Genomic DNA, 21,108 nt, shown 5'->3' on the forward strand with positions numbered 1-21,108 from the left:
GAGGCTTTGGTTTGGTTGGGATGGACAGATAATCCCTCCTTGAGCGCTGTCCTTAGCACATTTTGTGAAAAAAAAAAAAAATACCTAGACCATCTGCTCGAGGACAAAGTCAATGCCCAGGATAGCAGAAGGAAAGATAAAAATTACCTGAGCCATTTAGGAATCCAGGGGGTGGGATGGAGAGCCCAGAAGGCAAAATGTAAACTCCGAGAGGGCAAAGGCAAAAGTCATAGAATATTCCTAGGCCTTGAAACCTAATATGGAGATTTCAAACCTAATCCTGCAGAATTATTAAACTACTTTGGATGGTGACTCCATTTTACCTACTCGTTTTCCCTGTTCGAACCAGAATATCTAGAAACTATTAACCTATGTCTGTCCCATCATTGTATGTTGGAATCAGATAACAAATTCCTTTAGTTTCAGAGAGCCACACAGAGAAAAAAATTGTGCCCTAGTGGGTATTTGATAGATTATACCAAGAGCCTCATCTGCACCTGATGTAGAAGACAGATGATGAGATTCAGGATTTTTCAGCTGATGCCATAACAGAATGAGAACTTTGGGGACCTTGAGATGGGATAAACATAATTTGCATTTGCGAAGAATGTAAATTTTGGGAGGCCAGGGTATGGATTGCGATGCTCCAAATATGGCCACATCCTAATCCCCAGAACCTGAAAATATGTTGTGTTGCATGGCAAAAGGGACTTTGCTGTTGTAGTTAAGGTAATAAATCTTTAAAGAGAGAGATTAGTCTGGATTATCTGGGTGGGTCCAGTCTCATCACACAAACATGAAAAGCAGAGAAGTTTCTCCAGTTGGAGGCACAGAAATGTTGTGGAGAAAGTCAGAGATGCCAAGCCTGAGAAGGGCTCGACTGTCCATTGTTGACATTCAATATGGAGGGCAGGGCGCAGGGATCTCAGTCCTAGAACCACAAGAACCAGAATTCTCCCAATTACCTGGATTCTTTCCCAAGGCCCAGGCAGCTGGTGCATTGACATTGGTCTGCTGAGATCTTAAGCAGAGAATCCAGCTAAGACATGTGCCTTGACTTTGGACTTACAAAATTCACAACATGATAAACTTGAGTTGTTTTGTGCTGCTTAAAACAAACAGATGTGTAAAATAAGAAACTCTTTAACGATTCTTTCAAATTAGATAGAATTCATGGAATAATCTCCAAGAGATCATTTCACTTGTCACTAATTTTTTTTTTTTTGGTTGATAATTGAGTTTATAATTTTGTATTCTCCTTCCCCAGAAACCTAATTCTGATCCACAGAGAAGAAATCAGCTACAGTTTGGAAACACCTACAATTTGCAAACTGATATAAGCCAGCAGTCATCTTTGCTGAGAGGCCACCTTTCCCACATATCACTGTTTATTTAACTTGAGGTATTTTCAGATGTTTTGGAAATGTATCTATTGGCTTATTTTGCATGTTTCTGTGTATGCTTAACCTCTGCCCCTTTTCTTCCTTTCCTTCAAGTATTAGTCTGCTAAGGCTGCTATAAGAAAATACCATAGGGGCGCCTGGGTGGCTCAGTCAGTTGAGCATCTGACTTTGGCTCAGGTCATGGTTCCAAAGTTGGAGCCCTGCACTGGGCTCTGTGCTGACAGCTCAGAGCCTGGAGCCTGCTTTGGATTCTGTGACTCCCCCTCTCTCTGTGTGTCTCTCCCCTCATCTCTCTCTCAAAAATAAACAAACATTAAAAAAAATATATTTATTTATTTTGAAAGAGACAGAGTGTGGGCGGGGGAAGAGCAGAGATAGAGGGAGACAGAGAATCCCAAGCAGGCTCTGTGAGGTCCGGGCACAGAGCCCCGACACAGGGCTCCAACTCATAAAACGCTAAGATCATGACCTGAGCCGAAATCAAGAGGTGGAAGCTTAAGCAACTGAGCCACTCCGGCACCCCGAATGCATTTGAAAAGCTAAGCTCTTATAAGGTTTCAAGCTGCATCAAGTGAAAAATAGGATTTGGAATTTTTTTCAATAAAAGCTGTAGACACATTCTAAGAACAAATACAACTCAATTTTTCTTTATTGATCTAACTTAATGGCATTATTAACACTTCTACGCTATAGGAAATACCTGGTCCAGTGCCTGGCATATAGTTTTTGAATAAAAAAAATGGGTGCATGTTTTGGTTCCCTTGAATAACAGGCAAGAAAGTACTATGACCATACCCGTTTCTCTACTTTCCCTGGACCGATGACTGTTTATCGAAACAGCAGTTTCAAGGCACCTGGGTGGCTCAGTCGGTTGAGCGTCCGACTTCGGCTCAGGTCATGATCTCACAGTCTGTGAGTTCGAGCCCTGCGTCAGGCTCTGTGCTGACTGCTCAGAGCCTGGAGTCTGCTTCCGATTCTGTGTCTCCCTCTCTCTCTGACCCTCCCCCGTTCATGCTCTGTCTCTCTCTGTCTCAAAAATAAACGTTAAAAAAAAAAAAAATTAAAAAAAAAAAAAAAAGAAACAGCAGTTTCCTTGGGTTCCTCAAATACTACAGAAGTAGGCCCTGTATTATAAATGAGTGCGAGCTTGAAACAAGTATAAACCGTTACCATTAATGGCGTCCTATCATAAAGCTGCCAGAAACACTGTCTGGAAGCTGCCGCCAGATTCTTGCTTTAAAGCTTTGTAACTAATTACTGACCAAAACAACAATTTTCCTTAAAAAGAGAACTCCCAAAGAGAGTTTCATTTAACACCAAATCTCATTTAAATGACCTCTCCAAGGTCTAATAAAAATAGCAGAGAAAATGGCAATTTACATACATTAAGGTAAATGTTGCGGCCTGCAAAAATTGTCAATATACTACTTGTTACCATTTCAAAAGCATTCATTCCTCATGTCTCTTATCTGGATGATGCAGCTTCGAAAGGAATTTCAGGCTGCTGGTTCTAGAAACAAGATGTGGCAGAAAGAGACCCACACGCTTCAACGTAATGAGACCAATGGACTTTTTCCTTCTTAAGAAAGTTGACTGACATTTTCAAGGAAAGAGAAGTGAATTCTTTTCTAACTTCTTAAAGAAAACGAACACTAGTCTAGCATCGAATGTTTACATTTAGGCTTGACACGTTAGGAAACTTGAGTTTAACGGGCAAAAACTTAGGAAACATTCCTCAGACAGCACTTAAGGGTTCAGTAAATATTTATTTCTTTAGCATCTAAGTTGAGCTAAATACAAATTGTACATAATAGTACAGGCAAATGATGCAGTGCATAGCGGCAAATCCATAGGATAGTCAAAGGGACACACTGTCCATGGTCTTTGCACCTTACCACTAGATGATAATAAGTCTCATGGCTTATAATCAGTGAAAGAAATAAGAAAGCACATGCTGTTATGGGCCCAGGCAAATAAAAGGAAGCCATATAGGCCAGAACACCCCAATACAGTACTCTAGCTATAAGCCACTTAAACACAAACAGAACACATTCAATAATAATGAGAGCCAAAATATAACGCTACCTTCCCGAGAAAAAATAAGCATACCAGCTTAAATAACACACTCCAATCAAAACAGCGTTCGTGGAAAATCTATTATTTATACCTGATTCAAATGCAACAGGTGTTGGCCTGAAAAATGAGCACTGCTTTTGAAAAAGCAACTTGATGTGATGATACTCTGTCGTAAGAGCAAGAACATGGACTCCTTATTGTCATCATAACTGCAAGCACTTTCTCCCGGGATCTCAAGTTTCCACACGAGGCTAAGCAGTTCTCTTAATGTCCCTGTCAGGCTAAAGACAACTCACTTTTAAGGTCAACAGCTGTTGTGTTTGTTTCATGCTTAACACCAACAGGCAGAACTATGTATCATAGTTTACAAATTGTACAAAAGCTCATAATCGCTACGAAGATTTACAAAGCCCTACACCCTATTGCGAATATTAAACACTCAATAAAAACATCCTAACTGTTCAGCTAATTTGGGGAAACACAAAAACTCCAAAATATATACAGAATTGCCGCTTACTAAACAGGCAAAGACTTTCTGCTCCCTTTTATGTAGATTTCTTACTCGCGTTTATTTCTAGTTTAATCCCTGTTTCTCCAAGTTAATAGCTTTGCATTGAAATTTTCAGTGATAAACACATAGGAAAAAAGTTAGCAATGTAGAATGTTAGACATGGAAGAGACCTCACAGATCATGAAGTGAACCCTCCTGGAGTTGTAATCCTACTTGCAAACAAATCTTCATCTCTGTATAGCTGACATAGAACTGAACGAGGAGGTGTGCACGGCTTGACCTCAAGGCTCATCCTATACACCGGGCCTCTCTGCTTGCAGAGAATGTCCTAGCATTGGTCTGAAAAAGCAGGAGACCGATCCTGCATGGAGGTGCCTCTTTGAACCTAGGAGGGGCAGTTATGATTCTTTCTCAGCTTAATGTTTGTTCCTAGAGGGCATGATTTCTCTTCACCAGGTCTCTGGGGAAAATACGGTGAGTCAGGGCCGACTCTTAACTCCCCCAAGTCTTGTAGGTAGCTAAGTACATGCCCTTCCTGAGTTCAAGAAAAAGAGGATAAAGCTGATCAACACATTAGTGATTTTCTAAGCCTGGACATTTCTCAAAGGAGACCCTGAATTTGAACTCTGACACCAGACCGAATAAAAGACTGGGAAGGTGTTCTGTGGTAGGTTTCAGATTCTCAAGAAGGACAGCCACCTAGGTTGTTGGTTTGTCTTTTGAGAGGGCAATACAGCTTTATCTTAAAGTACATCGTGATGTGTTCCTGTGGTGCAACGCATCTGCACACGTTTGGGGGAAGAAATGGGGAGACAGTAAGAAAAGGGAAAAAAAGTATGTATGAATGGAAATTTAGTGCTCTTACTCAATTGTGGACTTGAGTCGTCAACATTTTCTTATCAAGATGCTCTTAAATTAGCATTTTAAAAAGCTCCCTCTCCTTAATGGTCATTTCATATTCCTTGAACAGCTTCAAGGTATATTTAATTCTTAAGACTTATTATCAAAGTTATTTTCCTCAGTCTTATCTCTTCAGTTACGAAATATTTTAGCTCATAAAGGACATTACTGTTATCCTTGTTAACAACTGCTTATATGCGCTATTGGGATTAAAATGTCAACTAAGTATGTGCTATATGCCTTACTTAAAAAAAAAAAAAAAAAAAAAAAAAACCTGAAGAGAAAATCCTGCTTTCCTTTTTCCTGTATTAATGGAAGAATATTTTCAATAAATCGTGCTTTACTGACTTATCTGTTCACTTTGAGTATTTCAGACATAAACTTTGCTAAGGACCCCTGTGATCTGTGGTTATGGTTCTACTTCTCCACACTGGGTGGGATTTTATCGAAATAAATACATGCCGTTTCCAGTTAACACTGGTGGGCGGCAATGACCTCCGGTGGATTCTTGAGGAAACAGCAACTGGGTTTTTCAGAGAACGTTCTTTTTCAAAATATTTCTATCCTTCAGAACTTTTGGAGCTTCATGGCTTAACAAACGAACTTCTTAGACTTTCTTAAAACACTTTTGTATTTGTTAATTTTCAAATGAAAGTATAAGCTATTCCAAGTTCTCCACACCTTAACTTTCTTAATTATATACTCTGTAAGCTAGCTTTGAAAGTTGAAATGAATATCTGAATATTTAAATAAACATTCGTAATTGTTTTCACGTGTAATACGCTTGTTTTTAATTTTTATTTAAATGAAAAATCTCAACAAAACTTCCTATATTAGAAAGGTAATCACTACATTAAAAGGTGAAGGACGGACTTCAAGAAATAAGCATTCTCAAAAACTTTGGATACTATTTATAAAAGTAAACGTGCTCTGGATATCTCGGTAGTTAAGTGACCCCGTGAAACAATTTTGTTATTTGTTAACATAAAATAGCGAGGGAATTAGATATCTGAGCACAAATTGCTTTAATATTTTAAAGACAATAAACATGTTTCTGGAGTGTCCTTTATATTTGAGGGAAGATTATTTAGAAGGTGTAAAATTTAAGTTTTAATAGAGCTTCAGGGCTATAATATCTTCATTTTTGGCCTGTGAGTTAATAAATTATTCATAAACACATTATTTCCATCTTAAAGCATGACATAAGCAGTGAGACATTTTTAAGTTTTTCTTTTTCTTCTGAAAATGGACAGGATGTATTAACAGAAACTGCTTTCAAATCTTTACTAGACAATCTGTAAAAAGAGAAAAAAGAGAATATACTTTTTCTACCACAAGAGGGTAGCAAAAACTTTTTCAGTTAGATTTCTAACTGTAACTTCATCTGTTTTTGGCATATTTTGCTATCTTTCTGAGAAGTTATCTTAATGTCATTCTTTCTGCACTGGAGTGAAATTCAAAGGATGTGTTTTCATCATGAAATGTAACTGTAGAGAATGTGGCTTATTGAATGTTTTATGAAGGGCACGAGCCTCAAGGTGACCATAATTTTTCTTTCACGGTTTACAATAATTTCAACACACCTGGCTTCATAAAACTCATGGTTTAGATACTAATACAAGTTTTGTTTTGTTTTTTTCTTTTCCCACTAATACAATTCTTAAAAAGTACAGACAGTTCATGTGAGAATGATAAAGTATTTGGTATTCTTTACCTTTTACATCATAGTGGAAAGGTAGAATTCAGAAAGATTAAAATATATATTTAATTTTCACATGATTATTAACATCTCTAATTTTTCAATATTCCAATAACCGTAAGTCTTCCAAGAGAAAATAATAATTGCCATGGAAAAGCAGCCAGGTACTCAAAACTACAGACAAGGTCACTTTTTCATAAATATTGTTTAGAAAAGTTAGTTAACTTTATGTGATTTTTAACCAGTCAAATGAGTACGTGTAATAATTTATCATAATACCTTCACAGTCATTTCTGTATTACAGAAATCTGTTAAGCGATACGAAGCTGGATGGTTTCTCATTTTGTTTGTTTTCGGTTCCAAACATAAATTCTTCAGAAGCCAGGAGATGGTGTCACGCCGTCAGGAGTCCAGCGTGTGCCTGGGCAGGCGATAGTGCTCAGCTTTGGGACGAAGCTTCTTCTCCTGTGGGTTGGCGTACTTCCACTTGGAAGGTGACATTTTAAGCTTTTTCCTCTTCTTATCTGTGCACCAGACCTTTTCACAGTATTCTTCCACTCTCTGGAAGTTGCTATAACCAATCAGCTGTAAGAATTCCTTGTACCATGGTTTTGCCCCCTGTGGGATGATACTCTGGGCAGGACAAGGCATCTTGGGAGGCCCATCCTCTTCCAAGTCTTTGTGAAACATCTCCTCTACTCTCTCCTCTTCTACTACCTCCAGGGTAATTTTGCGGACGGTATGGACAAAACCATGCTCTACTGTCTGGCAAAAATAGGTCCCAGCATCCATTTTTCGTACCCTAAGGAAGAGTAAGCCGAGGTCCATCTTGACTACTCTGTCATCTGTCTTCACCTGCAAGAACAAGAAAATCAATGGCACTGGAGTATTATCTAGGAGAGAACACCAGCCTATAACCCTTTTACTATCATCAGATTTTTAATTTTTGTTATTACATGATGAAATCCTGAGAGTCACACATACATATGAGAGCGAGCAAGAGAGTGAGAGTGACTGAGAGAGGGGGAATGACTAATTAAATCAGGTGTGTGTGTTGAACTTACTTGAGATCACTTCATATAATGATTTTGACGTCATTTCACATCAATATTATTAAGAGGCGAGTGAAAGAGCTTTCTCCCTAATGATTTCAATTAATCATTAGAAAAAAAATATCTACTTCAGTACAGCACTCAAAGTTAGACTAAAATGAAGATCTATCAAATTTATTTTTTTTCTTAGTAGACAGCACAAATGCCATTTCTCCCATCAGTAGATCAAGGGTTCTTCCCTGATCATAAGGACCTGGGTCTTCCCCAGATCATAAAGACCAACATTTCCATAAGGATCTCTCTTAAGAGAGGTGAGAAACCTTCACTCTCTTTCTTTACCAAAAAAAAAAAAAAAAAAAAATCATCCATTAAGTGAGCATGCTTATATTTCTACAAGGCTTTCTACTTAACAGAGACTTAAAATCAAGCCAGAAACATCCATATTCTTCTTGGAAGAATTTCACACTCTAATAATTTTAAGTTTGCATATAACTTCAGGACTTGAATACCTTATGTTTGTGAAATAATAAGTTATGCACATTATTTCTATAAATTATTACAATTCAAGGTAAGAAGAGCCCAATAAAGCTTTTGATAAACAGCTCATATCTTATTACCGATAGTTGTACTAGTGAGGATATGATTTCACATTAGACAAATCTAAATTGAAATTCTGGCACTAACTGTGTGATCTGGGGCATTTATGTATATTCTCTTAGTTTTCTTTGTAAAAATGCAGATAATCCAAATGTCACTTGAATGTTGTGACGTTTCCATAAAATAATGTATAAGTGAAAACACTTTGTACAGGGCTATCAACACCGACCTCTACCTTTCTGTATACATTCTTTTAGCTAAAAACAAACTGGTTTTTGTTTTCAGATGACCCCAGATCATGCCATGATGGTATAAAGGTGACTCACACCTTACTGGCTGACTTCTCCCTTGAGAATACAAAACAAAAGCGATATTCTCCTTTGCCAGTATAAAAGGGGCATACGGACAACCAGAACCACTTTGGGAGCAAAGACCATTAAGACAAGCACACTTTTGCCCCAGTGGCAGGTATTGGCAAGACCTGCTGGGCTCACCTTTCCTGAACCTTAATCAGTTCCGGCACGTCCAAAGTTGCAATGTAATTACTCATGTGGACTCATTTATATAATCTGTGAATAATGTGACAAAATGGCGTTAGCAGTGTAGTAAGAAGAGATGCATCTCAAATAGGAATGTTAAAGACAAATTATGAGACACTCAGAGGGTGTTTTTTTTTTCTTCAGCCATGTAGGTAAATAAATTACTCAGCAGCTTTAGAGTGACACAGTTGGGTGAAGGGGCTCCATATATCCTTGATATAGGCTTCATTTGACTTGACAGGACTATGTCCAAGTAGGCAAAACGTTAGCTCCACTAACTCAGGAAGTTCTCCCGTGAGGGATCAGGAAGAGCTGTCATGCCATAAAACACACTACATACGTCACTACATAAAACAGTTGCTTACTTGGTGACAGGTTTTGCTGAGAAAGTATCCTTGGCAACTGCCACAGCCAATACCTCTTAAATGACTTGGAGTCACTGCTCACATTTACCCCTACTTAATCCATAAATTCACCACCATGCCTTGGATGCTTCTGACTCTGAAACACAACCTCCATTGTTTTTAAACTTATGGCTGCATTTGATATAGAGGGACCTGCCTTCTTAAACTTTTTTCTGTGTGGTACCTGCCATTTTACTCTCTTGGCTCTCCTCTTGGTTCTTTCTTGGTCTCTTGGTGTAGATTTCTCATTCTCTCTAAGGCACAATCCTCTACCCTTCCCTGATCTCATGTTTTATTTGCATTCATTTGGTAAGTCTTCTGTTTCCTCATTTCAACCAGCTTCCCTAAGACAGATCTCACACACAGATTATCCACTGTTTTGTATTTCCTGTTAATTACAAAACACTGACTGAAACTTACACCATCTTTCATTATTTACAATCCAGTGTCTCTCCACACAAACTGCACCTCCCCATTTACTAACTTCCCTATTCCTGACAATTACATTATTCTTCTTCTAGTTCCTCTGTCCTCATGTGTTGTCATACTTCTTACTCATTATTATGCCTTCATAGCCAACACATCACAAATTCCTATCAATATCTCTTCTGTGGTGATGGTGGGAAACATTCATTCCATTTCACCATTTTCCCACGTTAGACTTTCCCACGTTAGGCTCTTCTATTTTGTGACTGATTCTTTGACTTTATCTCACGGTAGATTCCTCCCAAATCTTCCTGCTTTCTGTGTCTGCTGCTATGCCCAGCTTGATTCTGTTGTACCTGCCTGTAGGGACTTCCCCACTGCTGGTTCCTTATTGGAAAAGACTGAATGAAAATGTCATCTCTTCAAACAGGCCTCCCTCACAGCACTGTAAGAGTGTACTCCTTCCCTTATTACCACCATGTCATCTGTTAACCTTTCTACAAGTGGGCATGCAAAATTACCTGCAAAAAAGAACAAGTCCTTCAAGTAAGTTTCTTTTGACTAATACCTTTCCCCTTTATTTCAACAAATGTGTATTATTTTACTCTGTTTCAAATCTCACTTCCTTTTATCATGCTCCTTATTCAGATTCTATTGCTTGCCCAAGCAAGTGAAAATTGTTCAGTTAACCAGATCTTGCTTTTTCTTTTTTTTAGAGATAGAGAGAGAGCAAGCAAAAGAAAAGCAGGGCAGAGGTGCACAGGGAGAGAGAATCTTAAACAGGCTCCATGCTTAGCGTGGAACCTGACACGGGGCTCAATCCCATGACCCTGGGATCATGACATGAGCCGAAATCACGCGTTGGACCCTCAACTGACCGAGTCACCAGGTGCTCCCAAATCCTGCCTTTCTAAATCCGTATTCCAAAACAGCTTACTGCAGTGTTTCTCATAGGTTGGGTGGAATAGGTACGTTTCTGGTGATCAATCAGTTTTATACAAAGACCTTGACTATTGTGTTTAGTTTTCACGATAATGTAAATTAATACACTGTATTTGGGATCATGGGGAAGATCAACTTCATTGTTAGTATTGGTGTTTATCATAGATTCTGAACTATTTTCAAGGCTTTAACAGTTTCCAGCTGCTGACAACAAAGATGAATGTAGTATGTTAATGATACGTTCCAGCCAGATGAAAACCAAACAACATCCCGATGTAGTAATGTACATAAAAAGTTTTGAAGTCACTTGTATCAAGTGTCAGGGGGATTGAGTCATCACACAGCAAAAAGTGCTCCAGGCAGATGTTTTATACACTCATGGACACACACACATATATGGTTGTCTGTGTCCCATGTTATGTTCATGGAGATGCCTTATTTCAGTGAAAAAAAAAAATAATAACACATTAAAGATTAAAAAATGCAAGTATTTATACCTTATTCGTAAATTTATTTTGTTTCTACATTTGAATAAAAGTTACAAGCAAAAATATGCACTCGTTTTATTCTTGTGCATATTTAATAAACATTTTAATATAAATTGTGCCAGCAGCACAGGACATTTTACATTCAACGGCACAAGGTGGGAACAACCTGTAGATACACCAGAGCCAAATCTTCCTCTTTGTAACTCCTGTACTCAGTTCCTTGTAGTGCCCCTTTATCGCTTCCATGTCTTATTCTAGTCTTACCCTTTCTTTCTGATAGCGAACTCCCTTATACTGTCTACCAAGCCACTTTTTAAAATTTCTTTCCAAGTTTACATTTTCATTTCTTAATGAATATTTTATTTTCAGCCAGATAGGTCTCATTTCTTTTTGTAATTCACTAAGCATTCACATTTGTAGCACACAAGCTGGTATTTACTCCTCTTCAAATAATTTTGTGATGCAAGTTTTTTCCCTTTAACCATATGACAAGTTTCATAAGAACAAATGTCTATCTCTTAATTATTCTAAATAGTCCATAATGAGTAGTGTGCTCAGAATACAGAGAAATGACAACATACTAATTAGTCCAGAGTGTGCAAGAATGCAAGACGATGGGATATCCCAGTAATGATATATCCAGAAGTTATTCACTTGTGGATTTACTCCAGAAGTAAATCCAATAAGGATTTAGACAGGAAGGAAGCAAAGATGATTTGAGGAGCAGTTAGTAACTATCGAAAAGGCTCTGCTTTGCAGATATAAATAGGAAAAGCACTTGTAGGACACTGTTTTCACCTGAAAGGAATCTGCATACCAACACCCTCACTGAATACGATCCTTTATCTTCTCCTTACTCTATATCCTGTGCGAATGCAAATATGAAAACAGGAAAGTCATCTATCCTAGTTTCTGGCATATACCAACCAGTTTATGAAAGTGTTCTAAAATAAAACAAAAAGCAGAAATGAAGATAAATACAAATCCTTGACCACTGGATTAGGAGTGCTGATTTTTTCAAGCATGTATTTCTTTCAAAATCAGAAACCCAACTTGAGAAACACCGCACTGTGTATATATAAAGTCCACACTGGTTCAAAGATGTGGAGGCATGACAATTACAATGGGAGCTGTCCTACATCATTTATTTGCACATTGGAGATAGTTCCTGTCTCAGAATGTAGGTCTCCCCTCTTGGTTATGGTGTTAGAAATTGAGAAATAAAAGACATTTCAATTCTGAAATCTGGACGGCTGTATGCTATATGGACGTTAAATCGCCTTGAAAGTTAAATGTATCTTCCATAGCCTATGGATACCCAAAAATAAAAAAAAAAAAAGACTTAGAAATTTGTATTTGAAGTCCTTCCATGATTTAATCTTTCCACTTGAGTCCACATGGGCACCTTCGACAGCAAATCTTGATTACACAATTGTTTTCATCAGCTGTGCTTTCTCTATGTCTGAAGACCTGATTTCCTTGTTCAAGAAGATGATACATAATACATCCCTTTATCAAATATTCCTATAGGCAATCTACAAAAACAAAGCATTTCTTACTCAAAGCGGTTTTAATATTCTGAGTTATAAAGATTGATTCAGTATGTTTCGTAATATCTAACAAAAAAAAAAAGGTAACTGAACAAAGAACTCTGCACATCTGGTAGCTGGTCAGGAAGAAGGAGTGATTTCCATGTGTATCAACCATATGGTTCTACACTTTTCATAGGAAAAGAACAGACACAGGCCTTGAATTGGTTTCTTTTGGAATATATTTAACAATGAAATTAGTTTTAGTCAAGAAATAAAGGCCAACAATTTATATAATTGTTTGCTTATCCAGCCTACCTTCAATACAAAAAAAATATTGGTTGACTTACAAAAAATATGTAATACAGCATAAAAATTAAGCAAAACTTCTTTTATAAAAACACTTTCTAAATCTGCTTTATGATGGAGAGTATTACCCAACAGAAACAGAGTGAATTACTTGATGGCACATTTAGGGAAACCTATCACACTATATAAAGAAATAAAGTTGTAGGTATATACTTCAGATTAAAGACCCAAATGTGGAAAACCTATTTAAGTTTATTCATTTATTTATTTAAAGAGAGAGCTTGAGTGAGTGAGTGAGAGAGAGAGAGAGAGAGAGAGAACGCATGCATACGTGTGAGTGGGGAAGGGGCAGAGAGAGGAGGCGAGAGAATCCCCACCAGGCTCCGTGCTGTCATGAACCATGAGATCATGACCTGAGCCAAAATCAAGAGCCAGACACTTAACCACCCAGGTGCCTCAATTAAAACGTATTTCTAATACAAAAAGATGCTGAGAGGTCATAAATATGAACTCAAAACCATACTGTAAAAACAATGTTACACTGAAAAACATCAACTATATCAGAGAAAAGCTTGAACATTTATATTCAAGAACTAATTAATGTACAGAAGATTCAAAGGACTCTAAAGAGAAAAATAGGGAAAAAATATATAAACAGGCAAATCAGAGAAAAAACAACCCAAATGTTTAATAAGTATGCAAGTTAATGTTCAATCTTACTAGCAATTTTAGAAATACGAATTTAAATAACACAGCACCTTATCCCAATAAGAGAGGCACAAATTAGAAAATACCAAAATTGGTGAGAGTGTGGGAAAATGAGAATCCACATAAACTGCTTTGATGGTATAGATGATGCCAAAATTCCGGAAAGCAAGCTGACAAAACTGTAGAAATGAAGGCTGTCAGAAGGCAAGAATGCAGAGATTTGCACTCACATCTGTAGGAGGTTATGTGAAGAGATGATCCTTAAACATGTCATAGTGGGAATTAATTGGTCCACTCTTAGGGGTGTTGATCAATTAAGAGCAATGAATGACTGCTATGGGATATGGGATATTAAGTTGCAGTCAGAAACAATGAAATAAAGACACACACGGCAACAGTGATAAACTATAAAAACACAGTGTTGAGTTATAAAGAGAAACAGAGTAAGATCTCTAACTCAATATTTTTACAGTTCATGAATACTCAAAATGCTATATTCTTGTTCAATATAGTACAAATGATGTAGTATTGGACTTAATCCAATCATTACAAGGCATGCATATGGCAAAGCAAAGATGAAAGTGGAGAAGGGTGGTCCAGGAAAAATTAAGTCAAACAAGAAAGGAGATCTGTGTGAATCCATTACGACAATGTGCTATGAACTAAATAATATGACTATAGTGATTATCTTGGTTTGGCAACCAATAAACCAGGTCTATAAGATCTGTTCAAGCTATGGTATACTGTTCAAGCTATAGAAATCATATGATTTCAGAAATAATGCTAAAAAAATAAACAGCAGAGTAAGGGTAATGTTTTATTAAAAATTTCCAAAGATAAGAATAATCAGGACAATCAAGATGAAGGGAAAATAGGAGAGGATCAAAGAAAGATAATGTTTGGACACATAAATGTTTATCATAAGGCACTAAACAACTACCATATTTGGAGTAGAAAGTCAACACTAAATTACCTAGTGACCAAAGCAAAGGGGAGAGTATGATAAATTTTAAGACCTGAATGTCTCTAAAGTATATTTTTGAAGTTATTCTTTATCATAGGGAATATAGTCAATGATATTGTAACAGCCTTGTATAGGGACAGATGGCAGCAAGCATAGCACAGCATATACAGAAATTGAATCACTACGCTGTACATCTGAAGATAATGCGACATTGTGTGTCAACTATACTCAAATAAAAAAATTATTATTAAAAAATAAAGGTACTCCTTACATCAAGTACATCTTTCTCTGGCAATGAGGTCTGAGAAAAAAATCTCTTCTGTGTTTTCATAAAATGAGATACAGGTGTCCAAAGAGCAGCATGACAGTAAACACAGTAAATGCAAGTACAGTTCAGTATAAGCTATTCTTTGGGACTAACACGATGTGGTACGGATACACAGTTCTATGCTCTTGTATCTTCATGCAGATGTACCCTTTTTATTATCTAGAAGACTATGTGAACTATAACTTTCATTGGAACAAAAGAAATTAAAAAGAGAATTCCTATGTTTGCTATTTTTGAAGGTCTACCATGTGCTTGACACCGGCCTTGCTGCGTTACCATGTTAGTGTAATCAGAAGCCTCGAGTCAGAGTAATCTTAGTGGGAAAAAACATAGATCTGCATTTGATTCCAAAGATATGGGAATTTTAATTTTAAAGATGTTAAGTATTCTCTTGGAAAATTAACCAGAGAGAGTTCTATCTAAACCACTAGATCAACTTCCATCCTTAAGACCACAAACTTGCTCTATGTTTTCCTTTTACAGGAACTGTGTCTTTACCACTGCGAACGAAAAAATGAAACTAATGGGCTCTACTGCTAATTATTTCAGAACTAAAATATGGAGCAAATGACATTATAAAAATATGCTTGTCAAGGCTGAAAATGAAAATTATGAATATCTACTTGTAAAGAATTGTTAGTTTAGAAAAGATGAACCGAGTTTTTTTTAAAGACTGAAATGGAAACACCAAAACGGCTAAGCAGAGGTTTCAAATGAGGCAGAGTTCATGCACTTTATGTTATGACAACAAGAAAAACAAATAATATTCATGTAGAACAAACCTCATGCTTTCAGTACATGTATATAAAGACAAAATCGTAAACTTATGGCTGTCATTGATCCCCCAGGCTTCCTGTCATGGGTTACCATTGGGAAGGTCAAGAAAATATGGGTCATCTAGCAAACAAGATAGAATAAGGATGAAATTTCACATCATATTTCTCTCAGTTTTGATGACATAATAAATGTGCAACATCAAGAGATGTAACTTGTATACTCCATTTTTCTTTGTTCTGTTTTTACAAGAGAAGCTGTCTCCACAATGTGCTGAATCATCAATAAAATTATGTTTTACTTAAAGCTGTACAAATTCTGTGTGGATGCAGCAAACTCTGGAAGGGACTGCTGGCGGATAAGGTAACCATGCCTCTTAGATTTCTCAGCAGTAATTAGATGACTCTGATGAATTTGTCCTACTCAGTAGGTGGTCTGAAAGCAGAGTTCAAAGTGACAACTTGTGCCATCCAGTTAACAAACAGAATTGAGAGAGTGGGGTGAAACTGAAGTCTTGGGGTTTTGATGTCAACTTACATTCTCTCTTGGATTTTTTATAATAAACATGAACATGTGCATCTGTGCATTTAAGCAGTCTGCACAATACATATAATCAGCTATTTTAAAGTGAGAGACTTTATTTTTAAGACACATAAGCACACACACAAAATATTTTCCCTTAAATAAAGAATCTACAATGGAAAGATCAATGAGGATTAAGGGGAAAATGAAACTTCCATGCTTACCAAAGAATAGATTGTGATGCTGATCTTATGGGCCAGCAACTTTCTTGCCTGCCTTTTATCACTTTGGAGAATATTTTATATGTTTTGGGATTGCCCCCCCCCCCCACCAGTTTCTTCACTTGGAATTTACGTACATTTATTCAATTTCTTCGTGGAACTCTACCTTGTTTACAGTGTCTTTGGGATACACATTGGTTTTATCAGTAAAGGTCTAATGAACAAAGTCTGAAACAACACACTCCAAGAAACTATTCATATTGTTTGGTTTTAATGAAAACTCATTCCAATGACATTATAGTGCTCAGCACAAAATGGTGGCTTAGTTATTCGTGAAAATATTTTTTTCTCCAAAATACAGAGATATTTTTCAGAATAATACTTATTTAATAAAGCTTCGCTCTACCTCAAATCAGAGGCCAAAAAACTTCCTGTAAAGAGCTATATAGTAAAGGTTTTTGGGCTTTGTAGGTCATATGGTCTCTGTTATAAGTACTCAACTTTGTGGTTATAGGATGGAAACATCCATAGATTCTAGGTAAACACATGGGTGTGGCAGTTTTCAAATAAAATTTTATTTACAGAAGAGGTGGGAGACCAGATTTGGTCTCCAGACTGTAGTCTGCCAAACTTCTGCTTTAAATCGTCGTCAGGTTCAAAGACATACTCTATCTTCAGGTTAAAATCATATACTCCAAACTTACAACATTCAAAGTGAGTAATGTGTTAAGGTAAAAAGTTATTTACTTATGTTACGAGTAGCTTGAACAAACTAAGGTTTTCTTTATCATGATTACTGAGAAGTACACATACTGAATAAACATTTAAAACTAAGCAATAAATACATAAGTAAATTTTCCCTCCTTTACTTAGTTTTAATATGTAGTGTTTGTGCATTCTAGAGAAAGAGAAATGTACAGAGAAATACTTCACTTGTCCAACCAGTGTCATAACAAGTATGAATTGCTTTCCTTTGGAATGTTACTCATGATGAATTTTTGCATTTTGGGAGCTTATAAATTCAAGTATATGGAACTGAGAATTCATAAACTAGCGTGTATTATTTCCAGTGCTTTAGTTATAACAGTTTTGTCCTCTGAAATTACAAAAATATAATTTATATATCCTTATACATATAAAGAAGATTTGAACTGATATTCCAAACTTAAATAATTATGGAATGAATTTGGAACAGCTAAACTTGGATTTTGTGGACGAAATTATCTTCCTTATCCACATACATAAAATCTTTATTTTCTTTTTTCCCCCTTCAGAAAATGAATGGTTTTTCTTTCTCTTCCTTCTTGAAACTCACTCCTTAACTTTTGTTTATATTGTCTCCCACAAGCTCTTTATCTTGCTTCATCAATTAGCTGCACATTTTCTTCTTTATGGCTTCTTCCCTTCAACCTATAAACATGACTAAGTCACATTTTTTCTTAAGTCAAAAAAACCTGGAAGTTCTCTCTACTCTTGTCTCTCTCTGTTGACCTCTTTCTCACTCAAACCTTTAGGTAAAATACACGGCACTAGCTGTTTCTAATTCCCCACAGCCTCATTCATCAGCTAACCTATTGTTAGATGGCTCCTAGCTTAACCATTCCACTGAGCACATTCTCACTGGACACTAGGTACTTATGTTCTGAAAATTTCAAAGTTTTCACTTTGTCTTATAGAATTTGTCTTCTAATTTTTCCTGGGATGTGGGTTTTCGCCTTGCTTCTAGGCTTTGCTCAAAATCACTTCTTATTTAGTCATTCTCCAAGGTAACCTACACAGTTGGAGGTACCATGACATTGTGACTAAGGGTCTAGAATTGAAAATAGAGTATCTGGTCTGAAACTCAAACTCATTTCACAGGCTATGCAATACTGTGAAAGTAACTCAATCTCTTTGTGCTTCAGTTTCTTTATTAATTGGGGACAACAATACCAGGTATTTCATAAGACTCTTGCAAGGATTAAAAGTATTAAAATATGTAAAATTCATAGAACAGTGCCAGGCACACCGTAAGTGATATTGAAGAATGACTGCTGCTATATTATTCTTACTTTTATTACCTCCATGAATTTAATTACTACCTCTTTGCTGATGTCTCTCACATCTCTTACCATTCCAAATCTTTCCTTTGAATTCTATATTCCTGAACATACATACACCACAGGAAAGCTCTACCTAAATGCTTTACCGAAGACCTCGGTTCAACATGGCCAAAAATGAATTCAACATCTTCTAAACTTTCTATTCCTCCCTGTGTTCTTTAAATCATTGTTATTGCACCATCTACTACCAAAACACCCAAAGAACATGTCAATCATTATGACTGCTTCTCTTGTATCTCACAAATTAAAAGCACAGCGTGTTCTCTTATAAAAATGAAAAGCCTTTTTTTTTTTTTTTTTTATTTCCATTCCTACTACCATTGTTCAGTTCTGGTCAAAAGTCTTCCATGTGACTACTGAAATACCTTCTTAAACAGTCTTCGTGACACCCACTTATCCTCAAAGCTTACAAACAAGATTCAAGAGTAATGTGTCTAAAAGGTTGTCTAAGGGGTTCTCATTGGCTTATAAATAAAGTGAAATGGTTCCTTGATCTGTGTACTCATTTGTGTATCCTCATTTCCAGCCACAGATCTACACATACCACATTGTTTCTCATCCCCATCACATATGCTCATCCTATTCTCTCTGGTAGTTAACTTCAACTCATCCATTAAGACCTAGCTCACATGTCACCTCTGCCTTGAATATTTTCCTGATTGTCTATCATGCAGCCTCCACAGCCAACCTGTTGGTTGACAGTTTTTCTTTTCTCGTAGTTTCTTTTTTTTAATGTTTATTTTATGATTTTGAGAGCGAGCAAGCGAGCAAGCAGGGGAGGAGCAGAGAGCAAGAGGGAGACACAGACTCTGAAACAGGCTCCAGGCTCTGGGCTATCAGCACAGAGCCTGATGTGGGTCTTGAAGTCACAAACTGTGAGATCATGACCTGAGCCAAAGTCAGACACTTAACCGACAGCCACCCAGGTACCCCATCTTTTCTCATATTCCAACATAACTTTTATTATATTTTTTATATATACAATATATTCAACAATATAATTATCAGTTTACATTCTTGTATTCACTTTAAGACTACAGGCTTCTAAAGGGCTAAGGCCTTTATTCATTACCAATTAAGGTATCCTCTGTGTATTTTTTATTTAAAATTGTTTTTCAATGTTTTATTTTATTAAAATTTTTTTTAACATCTATTTATTTTTGAGAGCCAGAGAGAGACAAAGCATGACTGGGGAGGGGCAGAGAGAGAGGGAGACACAGAGTCTGAAGCAGGCTCCAGGCTCTGAGCTGTCAGCACAGAGCCTGATGTTGGGCTCGAACCCACAAACTGTGAGATCACGACCTGAGCTGAAATTGTACACTCAACCGACTAAGCCACCCAGGCACCCTTTCTCTGAGTATTTATTGAGCTCAAAACACTAATTGCAGACACTTTAAACAGAGAGGAGACCAGAAAGTTGAAAAAGTATTCATTCCACCTGAGAAGTTACATAGCCTTCAGGATTCTGAATAATAACAGAGGGCATGTAAAAATCCCATTGCTATCATGTGTATGAGGCAGCCACATGTACGTTATTTGACCTTGAATATAAAGGCACACTGAGAGTTAATGCTGCATCACATAATATGAAGGTTTATGTCCCTAACACCTCAATGATTACCAGCTTCTGTCTTTCTCCCCACTTCCACATACTATATTCTTAATACAATAACTAAAACAATCATTTTAAAACCAAATTTTGATCATGTCATGGCTCCACTGCAAACGACCCAATGGCTATCTATCTAATTCAGAGCAAACACCACAGCCTTTAATAAGAGCCTAAAAGCCCTGCATGAGCGGGCCCTTTACCTTACTTTTTGACTCATAGTGTCTTATTCTCCCTACTGCTCATTTCTCTCTGGCCACACTGCCCTTCAGTCTGATGTTCCTTGAATATATCAGGTGCACCACATCTCAAGGGCCTTTACACTTACTGTTCCTACTGTCTAGAAAGTTCTTCTTCAACACTGACATATGGCCTACTACCTCAGTTCTTTCAAGTCCTTTTTCAAATGTCACTTAGTGAACTTCTTAGTAAGACTTTCTATGAACACCCTTTTAAAATTGCAACCTCCCCCTGCAGGTAATCTCTCTTGTATTTGTCTTCTTATCATCATCTGATACATTAAATATGGTTCTTATTTAGTTGTATTATTATTATTTTCATGATTCTCATTATCTTCCTCTGTTCTTCAGAATACCCATTCTATGAAAACAAGACATATTGGGTACTCTTTAGATAAATTGCAAAATAATTAATGAGGCATTATTTTAGTCAAAAACCTAAGAAAATTAAGTGGAATGCTCTAGGTTTTCTATCTACATTGCTCAAATGATTGAGGACTCTTATTTTGATATAGTCCTTCTACCAACAGGCATAGAGTAGAAGCCTTGAAGGGCAATTGACAATGAAAATACACTGATGCATATATTGTATAATAAGGATTCTCGGTATCCTTAATATATATATAAATAACATATATTATAAAAATATATTTATAATATATAAAATATATTTATATTTATATATTTTGTTATATATTTTATAAAATAAAATTTTCATAAATTTCATATATTTCACATAAAACAGAAGAGCGTCGTGTGCACATGT

The 21,108-nt window shown here is 36.7% G+C and overlaps 1 protein-coding gene across 1 annotated transcript in view; it reads right to left on the reverse strand.

Annotated features, from left to right (window-relative positions):
* Window positions 1-3,149: 3,149 nt before the first annotated feature.
* SEMA3E (semaphorin 3E) overlaps window positions 3,150-21,108 on the reverse strand; it is a 239,427-nt gene continuing 221,468 nt past the window's right edge. The window contains exon 17 of the mRNA XM_049641367.1: window positions 3,150-7,444. Within this exon, the coding sequence (XP_049497324.1) occupies window positions 6,992-7,444 (453 nt within the window). The 3' untranslated portion in view covers window positions 3,150-6,991. The remainder of the gene's footprint in view (window positions 7,445-21,108) is intronic.

Source organism: Panthera uncia, chromosome A2 (assembly GCF_023721935.1).
Source record: "Panthera uncia isolate 11264 chromosome A2, Puncia_PCG_1.0, whole genome shotgun sequence".
NCBI lineage: Eukaryota > Metazoa > Chordata > Mammalia > Carnivora > Felidae > Panthera > Panthera uncia.